Genomic DNA, 14,293 nt, shown 5'->3' with positions numbered 1-14,293 from the left:
AGGTACCTTCTCTGTCATGGCACCAGTCTTCTTGAATAACCTCCCATTAGTGATATGCATGACTCCAACCCTGATGGCTGTGAAGACCTACTTATTCCCCTGGACACTAGAGTCAGGTTGTGAATGGATCCCTGATGTGGCCGAAGATGTATCTGTCTTTGGACAGATTTCTGAGGTCATTTGATTTGCCAGTTTTTATGCTAGTGCAGGGATAGGCAACCTTGGCTCTTTTATGACTCATGGACTTCAACTCCCATTTTATAAATTGTCCTGCGACTATTTTGCAGGATTGTAGCAAATTAATGGCAGAAAGTGAAGAGGAACTAAAGAGCCTCTTGTTGCGGGTGAAGAAGGAGAGTGCAAAACTTGGGTTGAAACTAAACATTAAGAAAACCAAGATCATGGCATCCGGCCCTCTCAATTCCTGGCAAATAGATGGGGAAGAAATGGAGGTAGTGACAGATTTTATTTTCCTGGGCTCCAAGATCACTGCAGATGGGGACTGTAGCCAAGAAATTAAAAGACGCTTGCTCCTTGGGAGGAAAGCCATGGCAAATCTAGACAGCACACTAAAAAGCAGAGACATCACCCTGTCAACAAAAGTGCGTATAGTCAAGGCTATGGTCTTCCCAGTTGCAATGTATGGCTGTGAAAGTTGGACCATAAGAAAGGCTGAGCACCAAAGAATTGAGGCCTTTGAACCATGGTGCTGGAGAAGACTCCTGCGAGTCCCTTGGACTGCAAGGTGATCAAACCGGTCAGTCCTAGAGGAGATCAACCCTGACTGCTCTTTAGAAGGCCAGATCCTGAAGCTAAAACTCAAATACTTTGGCCACCTAATGAGAAGGAAGGACTCACTGGAGAAGAGCCTAATGCTGGGAAAGGTTGAGGGCAAGAGAAGAAGGGGACAACAGAGAATGAGGTGGCTGGATGGAGTCACTGAAGCAGTAGGCGTGAGCTTCAATGGACTCCAGAAGATGGCAGAGGACAGGAAGGCCTGGAGGAACGTTGCCCATAGGGTCGCGATGGGTCGGACACGACTTTGCAACTAACAACAACAACAGCAAATTAATTAAGATAGAGGGGCTTGTGCTAGTATTTCAAAGCTACTTTTACAGATTTACTGGACAAACTGTGATCTCTTAAGCCACTCTTTTCAGAGGTATTTCCGTACCAGGCTCACCTGTGTCTTTAGTAATGACAGAGCTTCTAATATCCTGCCTTCAGTGGAGAAGTTGAGACACATTCAGAGATGTATCTGTCTTGGAAGTAGCCCATGTTCAACCGTAGGCACAGTCAATTAAAGGAAATGTATTATGACATAAATTGTTTTACGATAATTTTGTGTCATAAAATGTTTTATAAATTTGCCAGATTTCAATTCCGCAGGAGTCATGGGTCCTAGATTTGGATGCATTCTGTAAATTAGTCCAATTGAAGTACCTTGGTTCAAAACATTTTGTGCCATGGTACACTGTTTCACCCAGTTAAAGGTTACAGGAATCAGTTTTGGTGTTCATAGACGATTATTTTATACACCTGTTCAGGAAAGCCATCAATCTTGCCCAGACTAATTTCCTTTCAGCATCTTTATAGTTTGGCATCATGGGAGTTGTAGTTTAACACATCTAAAGGAAGCCTGGTGGGGGAAGGCAGGGCTATGCCATCTTCATAATTCATAATTAATAAGCCAAATGCAGGAATTTCTCCTGGATTCATGTGTTGATGTGATTTTGCACATTGTTCTTTAGCTGGCAGATGTTCAAATGTTCTCCTGAATAGTACCATAAAGCACTTGTTAATATCTTCCCATAGCATTAGTTTTCCATGAAAGAAGGACAAATATATTGGAATTTAAGACCATCACCAGTTCCTGAATAGCATTGTGCATCTCTAGCTTTGTACTGTATATCTGTATGCCTTTGAATCCATGTTGATTCCTGGCGACTGCCTGAATAGGTCCTTGCAGTTTTCTTGCTGATGTTTTTGGAAATGGTTTGCCATTGCCTCTTTCTTAGGGCTGAGAGAGAATGACTGGACCAAGGTCACCCAACTGGCTCTGTGCTTAAGGACTAGAGTTCACACAGTCTCCTGGTTTTTAACCTGGCGCTGGAACTGATATTGACAGTAATAACCACAGGGTTAATGTGTGGTCAAATGAGGTGAGGGGATCTTTCACGTCCAAAGGATTTTGCATAAATAACTGTAATTTGTGGGTTTCTTACATGTTTTCTTTTGCTTTAGGTAAATGAAATTTACCATGATGAATCCCTGGGAGTCCACATAAATATTGTCCTTGTTAGAATGATCATGGTGGGATACAGACAGGTAAAATACACACAATGTCACCCTTGCTCACCTATTTAATTTAAATGTTTGCTTATGATTTAGAGCAGGGGTGTCAAACTCAATTTCATTGAGGGCCGCATCAGCATTGCGGTTGCCCTCAGGGGGCCGGGTGGGTGTGGCCTACTGGGTGGGCGTGGCTAGAGTGCGTATGGCTTACTGGGTGGGTGTGGCCAGCTCTACATGGTTCGCATCAAGGGTGCCTATGGGGGCCTGGGCAGGAGTGGGACAGATCTGAGGGACTCTGGCAGGAGGAGGGTCTCTGGGCCAGGGCCAAGGCAGTGGGGGCTGTTCCCTCACTGTTTCCAGGATGGCTTCGCGGGCCACATGAAACCACTTCACGGGCTGGATCCGGCCCCGGGGCCTTGTGTTTGACATGTCTGATTTAGAGAGAAGTAGAGTTTTTTAAAGAGGTTTACAGTGTTCTCCCGTTTTCTTCCTCTGGTAACAGCTGTTTTTAAGGTGATGTAATACAAACATTTCTGCTGCCATAAATAAATGGGATTTGACCATCATCCTCTTAAATGAAAGGATGCCCAAAAATAAGAAAAAAGGGGAGAGTCAAAGAACTCATACAAAGGACACAGCCTTAATGGGCTGCATGTCATCATTGGATACTTGAGATGGAATTAGTTTTCCAAATGCTGCCCGGAGTTTTGTTTCATTTTTTAAAGGATGCTCTTGCTTGAATGCAGAATGTATATTGGGAAAAGAGTGAGCAAACAAAAGACTCTTAATGTAGATGAAAGATCAAACATCTGTTCTTGGCCACTAAAGGACTTGATGGTAGCCAAAAGCTTCTTTTTGGTCTGATGCATAGACCAGCTTTAGTGTTTTTTTAATTTACCTATTAGGTTTACTACCATCTTCAATTCCCAAGATTCTTGGTGGTTATAAAACATAGGATATAAAATGTGACATAAAATGAAAACAACATATTTCTAGGAGCATAATATCCAAAGGCTGTGATTTATTCATCCCTTCTAGACGGGATGTTCGCCGGGAGGTGGTTAAATAAATCAAGCTGGGCCACAAACATGCAGTCCACCATTTGATTTCCATTTCTGGCTGCCATTTTTATTTTTGTTGAAACCCCACCCCCACCCCCCACTGTGGATACTCCTGCTCCAAGCTTTGTGCATAACCACAGGCCTTCTGCTACAGCTGTATTTTCAGATGTTTCCAAAAAGCCAAAACCTGGTCTGGCTTCATTTTAAGTTGGAAGCTATTCTTACAAGCTGCATTCACATTTGGACTTAGCTTGTTATGTGATGAATTCAGCAAGCTGAGAAGAGCCTTGGTGGAGCAGTGGGCTAATGCCTCCTTAAGTAACACCAGCTGCCTGCAATTAGTGCAGGTTCGCATCCCACCAGGCTCAAGGTTGACTCAGCCTTCCATCCTTCCGAGGTAGGTAAAATGAGGACCCAGATTGTTGGGGGCAATTAAGCTGACTTTGTAATAATGCCGCTTGGGGTGTGTGTGAAAGCCCTAATAAGCAGGCATATACATAGAATGAAGGCTACTGCTAAGTTTGTAAGCCGCCCTGAGTCTTCGGAGAAGGGCGGGATATAAATGGAATTAAAATAAAAATAAAATAAAATGATGTGACAGGGAAGTGGAAATGGGGGGCATCCAGTATCTGAGGGGCTGTCACAATGAAGAGGGGGTCAGGTTGTTCACCAGAACACCAGAGGGAAGAAGGAGAAACAATGGCTGAAAACTAATCAAAGAGAGAAGCAACCTGGAATTAAGGAGAAACTTCCTGACAGTGAAGACAATCAACCAGTGGAACAGCTTACCCCCAGAAATCGTGGAAGTTTTAAGAAAGAGACTGTCTGAGATGGTATAGGTCCTCCTGCTTGAGCAAGGGGCTAGACTAGAAGACCTCCAAAGTCCCTTCCAGATTCTATTCTATTCTATTCTATTCTATTCTATTCTATTCTATTCTATTCTATTCTATTCTATTCTATTCTATTCTATTCTATTCTATTCTATTCTATTCTATTCTATTCTATTCTATTCTATTCTATTCTATTCTATTCTATTCTATTCTATTCTATTCTATGACAAATTAGGTGGGTTGACTTTGGTTGGAGAAGACAGCCCTGGAGATCCTTCAGGGTCAAGCCGTGCAGAGATGTTGATTTCACCTTGTCTTCTCTTTCTCCTTTCAGTCCATCACTTTAATAGAGCGAGGGAACCCTTCTCGAAGCTTGGAGCAGGTGTGTCGCTGGGCTCACTCCCAACAGCGTTCAGATCCTGCACATGCTGAATATCATGATCATGCTGTATTCCTCACCAGGCAAGATTTTGGTCCTGCAGGTATGCAAGGTAGTGTATTTACCTCAATCAGATATGTGCAGTTTGGTGGACACCACCGAAAAGGCCCTTTTATTGACCACGGCCTTTGTAGTAGTGAGTACATAAAAGTTTTAAACCCAAAGTTGTGACTACTTGCATTCATTAACATTGCTTTCTGAACAACAACATGGAACTGGCTCACTATTGCCCTCTTTAAGGACTTTTCAAAATCTTATGTTTCGGTCTGACCCACAACTTTGCTATTTCTTGGCGGTCTCCCATTCAAATTCTAAAAATTTTGCAAAAGACAGTTACATTTGTTAAAGCAACAGTGAATTTTGCCTTCTTAGTTGTTTATACAACTGTGGATTCTTAAGCAAAAAAGGGGGAAATCACCTGTTTATACTTGCACCACTTGTGATAAAAAAGAACCTACCAATCCTGTGCTGTTGCTTCTGTATATTTATTTATTTATTTATTCAATTATTCAATTATTTATTTATTTAAGATAATTTATATAACCGCTGTCAACATCAAGAATCCAAATAAAACTCCAGGTTCATTCTGTCTCCGAAAATCTTACTGTTTATTGAATACACTGCATGCTTATGTCGAAGCAAAACTTTATTCTGAGGTTCCAACATTAATTCGTAGACTTAAACAGTATTTTTTCCACCCAAACCCCCACCATCTTATGTAATCCATATAAACAAGTTCACTTTGTTATGGGAATCGTCTGCTTCAAATCCACACCTATTCTGGTGTCCTTGAAAAGGCTTCAGGCTCTCATGGTTTTCAGCTGAATCGTATAAGTTTAGTTTCTCCATCTAACCCACTTGAAAGTAACATCTCTCCTCCTTAATCTAAAGGCAAGTTGAAACTCAGAGGAACTTAACTGCCAAAGTTTCATCCTTGACAGCCACCTACTCACAGCGATTATAATATAATAATAAAATCACTCCCCCCCACCCAGTAACAACACACATTCATTTCCTCCTCCTTTAGAACTACTCTGATTTCCCAGACGGATAGTTAAAAAACAAGTTTTATAGAACCATAGAATTACAAAGTTTGAAGGGGATAGAAAAAACATCTAGTCCAACTGCCCGCAGTGTGCAAGAGATTTATAGAAAGTTGATATTGGAGTCAGTGTGGTTTGATTAATCATAGATTATGCCAGACTAAGTTCAATAATTCCAAATAAAAAGCTAAAGTTGCCTTCCTAACAGATTATAATAATGCGTAAGAGCAGGGGATGAAATCCAATGCAAGCAAACTTGAGTTCCATTTACTGACTTCCTAATGCATGTAGTAGTATCACCAAGTGCTTATATCGCCATTATTTGGATTGAAGCACTTGCGCTTTTCAGATTCCTATTTAGCTGATTCTTTTCTACAGACCAAGAAAGCTCCTTTTTTAAGCCAAGGGGACCTTTGTTCTAGTTAAAAAGGTAAAGGTAAAGGTTCCCCCACACATGCGTGCTAGTCGTTTCCAACTCTAGGGGCCGGTGCTCATCTCCGTTTCAAAGCTGAAGAGCCAGCGCTTGTCCAAGGACGTCTCCGTGGTTATGTGGCCGGCATGACTAGACGCCAAAGGCGCACGGAACGGTGTTACCTTCCCACCGTAGTGGTCCCTATTTTTCTACTTGCATTTTTATGTGCTTTCGAACTGCTAGGTTGGCAGAAGCTGGGACTCTGTTACGCGGCACTTGGGATTCGACCCGCCAAACTGCCGACCTTCTGATCGACAAGCTCAGCGTCCTAACCCACTGAGCCACTGCGTCCCTTTTGTTCTAGTTATCTACATTGAAATTGTTCTAAGATAGTGGGATGGAATAGAAAGTTCTACCTTGTCTCCCTTTTTATCCTTGAGTAAGAAGAAGATACTTCTTCCAGTTGTCAATCACAACTGGTGAAGCTTCTTGGATGAGAAGAGAAATTTCTTCTTCTTCTTCTTCTTCTTCTTCTTCTTCTTCTTCTTCTTCTTCTTCTTCTTCTTCTTCTTCTTCTTCTTCTTCTTCTTCTTCTTCTTCTTCTTCTTCTTCTTCTTCTTCTTCTCCTTCTTCTCCTTCTCCTCCTCCTCCTCCTCCTCCTCCTCCTCGCCCCCTTTGAGACAACTATGACCTGGATCTCCACAGACAAGATTCTACCTTCTTTTTCTGCATTTGCAATTGTATGTTTAATGGTTTTATTTGGAAAAAGGTTGTTTGACAGAGGAAAGGAAACCTGACGTAAAAAAAAAGTGCATTCAGGCTTGGGTAATGTTATTGACGTAAGCAAAAGAGGTGAGGCATTTGAAAAGAATCCCAGGCATTTGTTTTGTTGTTGTCTTTTCAGTTCCCCGAAAACAAGATATTCTTTGCACATTAAATTTCTCTTTCTTCTTCCGAAAGCACTTTAGATTAAGCACTTTAATGGGCATTGCATATAACACGTTACCAATTCATTGCCCATTAAAAAAGAAGAGACGCTTCTATTTTATGTTCATGTCTTCACTCTTTGGATTTCCCCAGTGGATTTCATTAAAAGAAACTGTCACTGGAGAAATTGTGCTTTCCATAAGGTGGTTAAAGGCTCTAGGACAACTCGCCGTGGTCAGCTGGGGGTGGCCAACTGGGGGTAGCCACCTCACCATTGCCAAATCACCTCTGCCAACTCAGTCTCCAGGTCATTGCAGGACAACTCAGCATGGTGCAGTTTGCTGCAGGACAACTTGCTGCAGGAACCTGGATGGAGAGCTGGGGGCCACGTGGGCGGCTGAGCTCCGTAGCCTTTCCTAGTGGCCATATGGGTTGGGAATTCTGGGAGTAACAATTCCAATAGGATTGGAGTTGCTGGTTTGGAAAGAGGTATTCTAAAATGCACAGTGATGCTTTTTAAAGGTTAGGGTTAGGGTGATGAGTGGGGTTTGCTCTCTGTTCAAAGAGTAAATAACAGCCGAATGAAGGAAGTACCCAAAAGAAAAACAATGCTCCCACCAGCACTGAGAGGGCAAGTCCCTTGTATATGAACATAGTGCAAAGTCCAGCCCCTTCCAGCACCGATGATGTTACCTAGTTGGGTCATGAAATGTCTGCAAGAAAACAACCAAGCTCAGAGAGTACCAAGGATTCCCCACAGTTCAACTCTGAGCTTCAAATGTTCTCTTCTATTAGGATGAACTATCCCAGCTAGAAGACTGAACAGAAGGGATTTTGCTCATCAGATCACATTTCTGGACCCACATCAAATGTATTTCAGTTTGTGAGTTCAGCTTGGCGATTTGGGTGGGGGAATAAAGATAGAGTTTGGTTTTCTGGGAAATGCGACACATCATCTCGCATCTCAGTTAATTTCTCAAGATGGTGAACACCAACCATTGGTCACATCTAAGGAAGATTCCATTGAATTCTGGTCATATTTTCTGCTGTTTTCATTAGATATGAATTATCCTCCCAGTAAATAAATGACAATTCTGGGATTATTTTTGGAAACATGTTAAATTTTCTCATCATTTTCTTACCTTTACCTGGTACAGTTCCACCCAACCACTTAGCTTATTAATACATTTCAGCACGATCATATTTGTTCTAATAAGAGTAATTCCTTTTCACTGTACTCTTCTATGGGATGTCTCTGCAATAAGCTCTCTTTGTGACGAATTTCAAAGAGCAAAGGGGTCAGAGCTATTTGTAGATATTGTCAAAAAATGCAGCAACTTTGCAATATTTGGATTCATTCGATAATGTTATCTGACTTTCAACTCCATTTGCAAAAAGATGGAGACCTCTGTTATGTGGAATGTAATGCTTGGGATAGTGTATGATAATATATGATACAGTATACATAGAATAAAATATATGGAGAGGAAAGATATATTTCTTTACCATCTCCTTTCAATTAATTTTGTTAAACTCCAGCCAGCCTTCCACTGCTTGCTATTACTTAGTGCAGACATGTCAAACTCGCGACGTCACGTATCGGAACTTTTTTCCCATTGCCAGCAATGGGGTGGGCGCGGTTTCCTAGTGATGCGTACGCCTCGCAGCCCGGCAGTTTGACACCCATGACTTAGTGTATTGGGTCTGATGGTTCAGAATTCTGGAAATGCAGACTTTTCGCAGTACAGATTGATCATGTACATTGACTATGTAGAGATTTTCCTAATTGCCTTGAGAGAGGAACAGAACACAAATAAATGGCACTCGTATTTTAAAATATTGCCTGAATGGTAAAGGTTATTAACATTACATCATGGAAAAAATGAGGACTGTAAAACGTGTAACACATATGCAGTTTCGTTCTTGGAAATGAAAAGCAGGCTGATTTAAATGGCATGGGCCCGGATTATTTACGGGAGTACCTTTTGCTGGCGTTAACTGCCCATCGTCTTGTGCGCTCCCACAGAGAGGGCCTCCTCAGGGTGCCGTCGGTCAGGGAATGTCGACCGGCGGCACCCAGGGGGAGAGCATTCTCTGTGGGCGCGCCAGCCCTTTGGAATCATCTCCCTGTTGAGCTCCAGATGGCTCCCGACCTTCGCTCTTTTCGCCGCAACCAGAAGACTTGGTTATTTGAAATTGCCGGCCTGGACTGAGGGATTGGGGTTTTAGATTTTAAATTTTAAATTGTAGAACGTGTTTTATTGTTTAGGGCTACTTGGTTTCATTTATTTTAATTTTTGTATATTATGTGTTGTATATAGTGTTTTAATTGCCCTGTACACCGCCCTGAGTCCTTCGGGAGAGGGGCGGTATATAAATCCAATTAATTAATTAATTAGTAAGTAAGTAAGTAAGTAAGAAAGAGGAAATTCAGCCTTCTCTCCAGATAAGATATTCGGCAAAGTCCTTTGGCACATGCATCTTAATGGCATTTTTGTGTACCTTCTAGTAATAGTTCTGCCAGCATTTTCCACGTATGCTGTTTTCTAGATTTTTCTGCCTCTACAAACAGTTTCAAGATTCAGGTCAGAATAATGGAATATCTAAAAATTACAATAAAGGGAATGATCAAAACCATAGGTTGTGTCTAATTTTCTGAATTATAGACATTGTTTTTAATATTGCAATGTTACAGAACAGGGATTCCTAAGTTTTGCTTTAGACTGGTGGGGACTAGGTTTTTTTTATTTTAAAAAAAGCTCCGAGCTCTACTTCCTAGTTCCAATCAAAAGTAACTGTTGGTAGATCAACCAATTATCAGATGTGATTTGGAAAATTCCATGAAAATGTCATATGGTATTGCAATTCTTTGATTTTTTTTAAGTGACTCAATCACAGTTGGAATACACCACTACCCATTGATTGCATTTGAATATGATGCAGTACATACAGGTACTCCTCGACTTACAACCACAATTGACTCTCATATTTCTGTTACTAAATGAGACAGTCGTTAAATGAGTTTTACCCCATTTTACAACCTTTCTTGCCACAGTTGTTATGTGAATCACTGCTGGTTAAATGTTAGAAACAGGTGTTAAGTGAATCTGGCTTCCCCATTGTCAGAAGGTCACAAAAGGGCCCCAGGACACCGCAACCGTCATAAACATGAGTCAGTTGCCAAGCATCTGAATTTTGATGTGACATGGCCTTGCGGATGCTGCAGTGATCGTAAGTGTAAAGAACGGTCATAAGTCACTTTTTTCAGTGCCATTGTAACTTTAAACGGCCACTAGATGGTTGTAAGTTGAGGACTGCCTATAATGGCCTGTTATGACCTCTTCTAATGAGCTGTTGGGGTTGCAACATTGTAAATGAAGATTTCATGCATAATTAAAAGAACCGATTCAAGTCAAGTCTTGCCTCGTCTTACAGTCTAAATGTTGGAGATGTGGTAGTTTAGAAGCCACCTATTTTCATATGTGGTGGACTTGTAGAAATATAAAAGCTTCTTGGATTTAAATTTGGTGGAACATTCAAAATATTTTTAAGAGAAAGATAAAGTTTTCTCCGCAATTGTTTTTACTGGGTATTGTTGTAGATTGTGATGTTAAAGAAACCAATTTGATGTTGAATATGATAACAGCAGCACGGTTACTGATGGGACAATATTGGAAGAAGGATAGTTTGCCTACTATAGAAGAATGGGTGTTTAAAGTATCGAATCTTGCAGAAATGTCTAGGATTTCTGCTTAATTGAAAGATCATTCACAGGAAAGATATATTTCAGTTTGGAGGAGATGGATAGATTATATTCAGAATAAATATGGGACTAAAAAGTTCCATTTAGCTTATGAGTAGATTTTAGAGGGATATTGTTATTGATCTTAGTGTTGGTACTTTGTATGTATCTATGTTAAAGGGGAGTTAAAGCACATTATGAATTTGGTTAATTGTATATTATGCATAATTTTTATTTAGAATATGATTATTATAACTATAATCCTGTATTTAGCTCTGGGAAGTGGGGGGGGGAAGTGGGCGGGTTTGGAGTGGGGGGGATTTGGGGATATATTGTAAAATCTTGTTTTTGTAAAACTCTTTAATAAAAAAAAAGTCTTGCCTCGTAGTGCTACAGATTGTACTGGCCTCTTAAGTCCAACTCTCACACCAAATTTGCTGCAACTTCTATTCTGCCAGTTCTGAAGCCAAACATAATCAGCATATTTTTGGAATCACCAAACTGGGAAAAGCTATTTTGCGATGTTAAACATCTCAGGAAGAAAAACGTCAGGAGTGGGATGAGTAACGTAGAAACATTGGCACAGAGCATTTATTTCTTTTTCTGCCTGTGTGAAAACGTGAAGAGACGGATTAAACAGAATTCAAAAGTCATTTGTATGCACACTATCATTTCTCCTTGCCAATAGGCTTAGATTTTTTTTCCTACAGCTTGTGACTCATCAACCTGAATGTAGCTCACAGCCATACATGGTGGTCCATAAAAGAGCCAGTGAACTATTTTGCTTTTTGCCAGGGGCTCCAGAATCCAAACTGGCAACAAGCACTTGTAAGGTGAAAATACTTAATTAGTAGTCTATATTTAGCTAGGTATAACTTGGGGGCAGGAGGGGGGGTTGATATTTTTATTGCTATTAGATCAAATTTTGGGGGAGGGGAATGATACACTGTAAGCGTGTCCTTAAATTTAAGCCATTGATCATTTGATTAATGGTTCAAAGCACAGTTGCTTTCATGAAACATATGGAACAATTTCATGGTTTCCCTTTATAAGGCTAAGTAGTTCTGAGACATTTCTCTCTCCCAGAGGAGGGGTGACTGTGAAATACGACTGAAAGAGTTCCAGCATGAGGTTCCTTTTTTTTCATATTTTCTTTTTCATTTTTTCTCTCTCTCCCTCCCTTTTTGACTCTCTGCTTCATTCTTGTTCTTTGTTTTATCCCTTCATCTTATTTCAGGTTATGCTCCCATCACTGGCATGTGCCACCCTCTGCGTAGCTGCACCCTTAACCATGAGGATGGATTTTCTTCAGCCTTTGTAGTTGCTCATGAGACAGGACACGTGTAAGTTACTGGAAAAGGTTGCTCTTCAGTTCTTCCAGGTTGTTCTTTTTTGTGGTTGTTGCTTCTTTGAGGGAGCTGTGGTAGAACACGGGACGCCCTGGATGCCCTTTGCTCCAGCTGTTCTTAAAACTTTCCGTATTAATAAGAACTTTAATACCAGGACCTTGTTTAAAAACCTCGGTGTCACCTCCTGGCTGTCAACCATCACACATTAGGTGTATTAAGTAGTCCTCAACTTATAACCATTTGTTTAGTGACTGTTCAAAGTTACAACAGCACTGGAAAAAAATGACTTATGACTGTTTTTCACACGACTGTTGCAGCGTCCCGATGGTCACATGATCAAAATTCAGACGCTTGGAGACTGGCTCTTATTTACGAGGGTGGTGGTGTGTCCTGGGAACATGTGATCACGTTTTGTGACCTTCTGCCAAGCAAAGTCAATGGGGAAGCCAGATTCACTTAGCAACTGTGTTACTAACTTAACAACTGCAGTGATTAACTTAACAACGGTGGCAAAAGAGGTTATAAAATGGGGCAAAACTCACTTAACAACTGCTTCTCTTAGCAATAGAAACTTTGGGCTCAATTGTTGTCTTAAGTCGAGAATTCCCTGTATATCTAAAGGTTAACAGATTCTGGAAAAACATATTCGTGTTGTATCAACTATTCCTCAAAATATAAACGATACCAAGTCGCTTGCTCTCATATTAGTGATTGACCATGTTTTTGGAGAGGTAGGCCCATTTCATTTCTTTTAATGAGTAAAGCAGATCTGGTTATATTAATAGCCAAAACAATTGTACGTACTTCAGACCACACGGTAATAAACGTACTAGGGTACTCAATGCTATTCAAAATGCTGATACAGTTTCATGATTTAGTGCTTCATGGATCTTGGGAAATATTGTACAACTTAAAGGTTTATTTTTTAACAGGTTAGGTATGGAACACGATGGACAAGGTAACCAATGTGCTGATGAGACTGGCATGGGCAGTATTATGGCACCACTAGTGCAGGCTGCATTTCACCGTTATCACTGGTCCCGATGTAGCAAACAGGAGTTGAACCGTTATATACAGTAAGTTTCCAATAAAGGACAATATTTGTAGTTCAGGGTTGAAATGAGGAGCCCTTGGTGCTCTCTGAATTCGTTTTCCTGCAGATTTTTAATTACCCAAACTAAGTAACATGTTAATGGGGAACCTATTTTGGGTAATGAAATATCTGCAAGAAAACAACTAAGATCAAAGAGCACCAAGGGCCCCTTATACAGTAAGTTTAACTTCATTGCTTTGAAATCATTCTGTTTCATTTTGTATCAGATGAATTAATGGTAAGAAAGAATACAGTTGAAGCCAAAAGACTTTAAAATTTACAGAACAATTAGGATGATACAAAATGCCAAATAGCTTGAATATTGGGGTTGGAGAAAAATACTCTTTATTCCAAAGCTTGCTTTTGTGTTGCTGACTAATCAGGAAGCAGTTTATAAATAAGCATCTTAACTTTGCTTAAAGTTGCGATGTGCAGTAGTTTGCAATTCAGATAATGTATACGTAGTTAAGAATATTGGGGAAAAGTGCTCAAAGAAATATGGATAGGACATGGACAAAACGCATGTGTATGGAGTTTCTTTCAGATGAGAAGAAATTATATACAATCTAATGTAGAAATAGGATGACATAATTTTTTTTTATTAAAGAGTTTTATGAAAAAAATTTTTTTACAATATCCCCAAAACCCACCCACCCCAAACCACCCCCCTTCCTCCCCCCGCTTCCCAGAGCTAAATACAGGGTTATAGATATAATAATAATAATCATATTCTAACTAAAAATTATCCATAATATAAAATTAACCAAATTCATAATGTGCTTTAACTCCCCTTTAACATAGATACATACAAAGTACTAACACTAAAATTAATAACACTATCACTCTAAAATCTACTCATAAGCTAAATCAGACATGTCAAACACAAGGCCCGGGGGCCGGATGCGGCCCACGAAGTGGTTTCATGCGGCCCACGAAGCCATCCTGGAAAAAAGTGAGGGAACGGCCCCCACTGCTTTGGCCCTGGCCCAGAGACCCTCCTTCTGCCAGAGACCCTCAGATCTGTCCCACTCCTGCCCAGGCCCCCATAGGCACCCTTGATGCGAACGATGTAGAGCTGGCCACGCCCACCCAGTAGGCCACA

The 14,293-nt window shown here is 40.6% G+C and overlaps 1 protein-coding gene across 1 annotated transcript in view; it reads left to right on the top strand.

Annotated features, from left to right (window-relative positions):
- ADAMTS14 (ADAM metallopeptidase with thrombospondin type 1 motif 14) overlaps positions 1-14,293 on the top strand; it is a gene marked incomplete at its 3' end in the record, with an annotated part of 83,280 nt that overhangs the window by 39,262 nt on the left and 29,725 nt on the right. The window contains exons 5-8 of the mRNA XM_081328609.1: positions 2,245-2,328; positions 4,521-4,677; positions 11,987-12,092; positions 13,031-13,174. Of these exons, the coding sequence (XP_081184735.1) occupies positions 2,245-2,328; positions 4,521-4,677; positions 11,987-12,092; positions 13,031-13,174 (491 nt within the window). The remainder of the gene's footprint in view (positions 1-2,244; positions 2,329-4,520; positions 4,678-11,986; positions 12,093-13,030; positions 13,175-14,293) is intronic.

Source organism: Vipera berus (genome assembly GCF_964194415.1).
Source record: "Vipera berus genome assembly, chromosome: 5".
NCBI lineage: Eukaryota > Metazoa > Chordata > Lepidosauria > Squamata > Viperidae > Vipera > Vipera berus.
The sequence above is the reverse complement of the archived record's forward strand: the minus strand, read 5'-3'. Positions and strand labels throughout refer to the sequence as shown.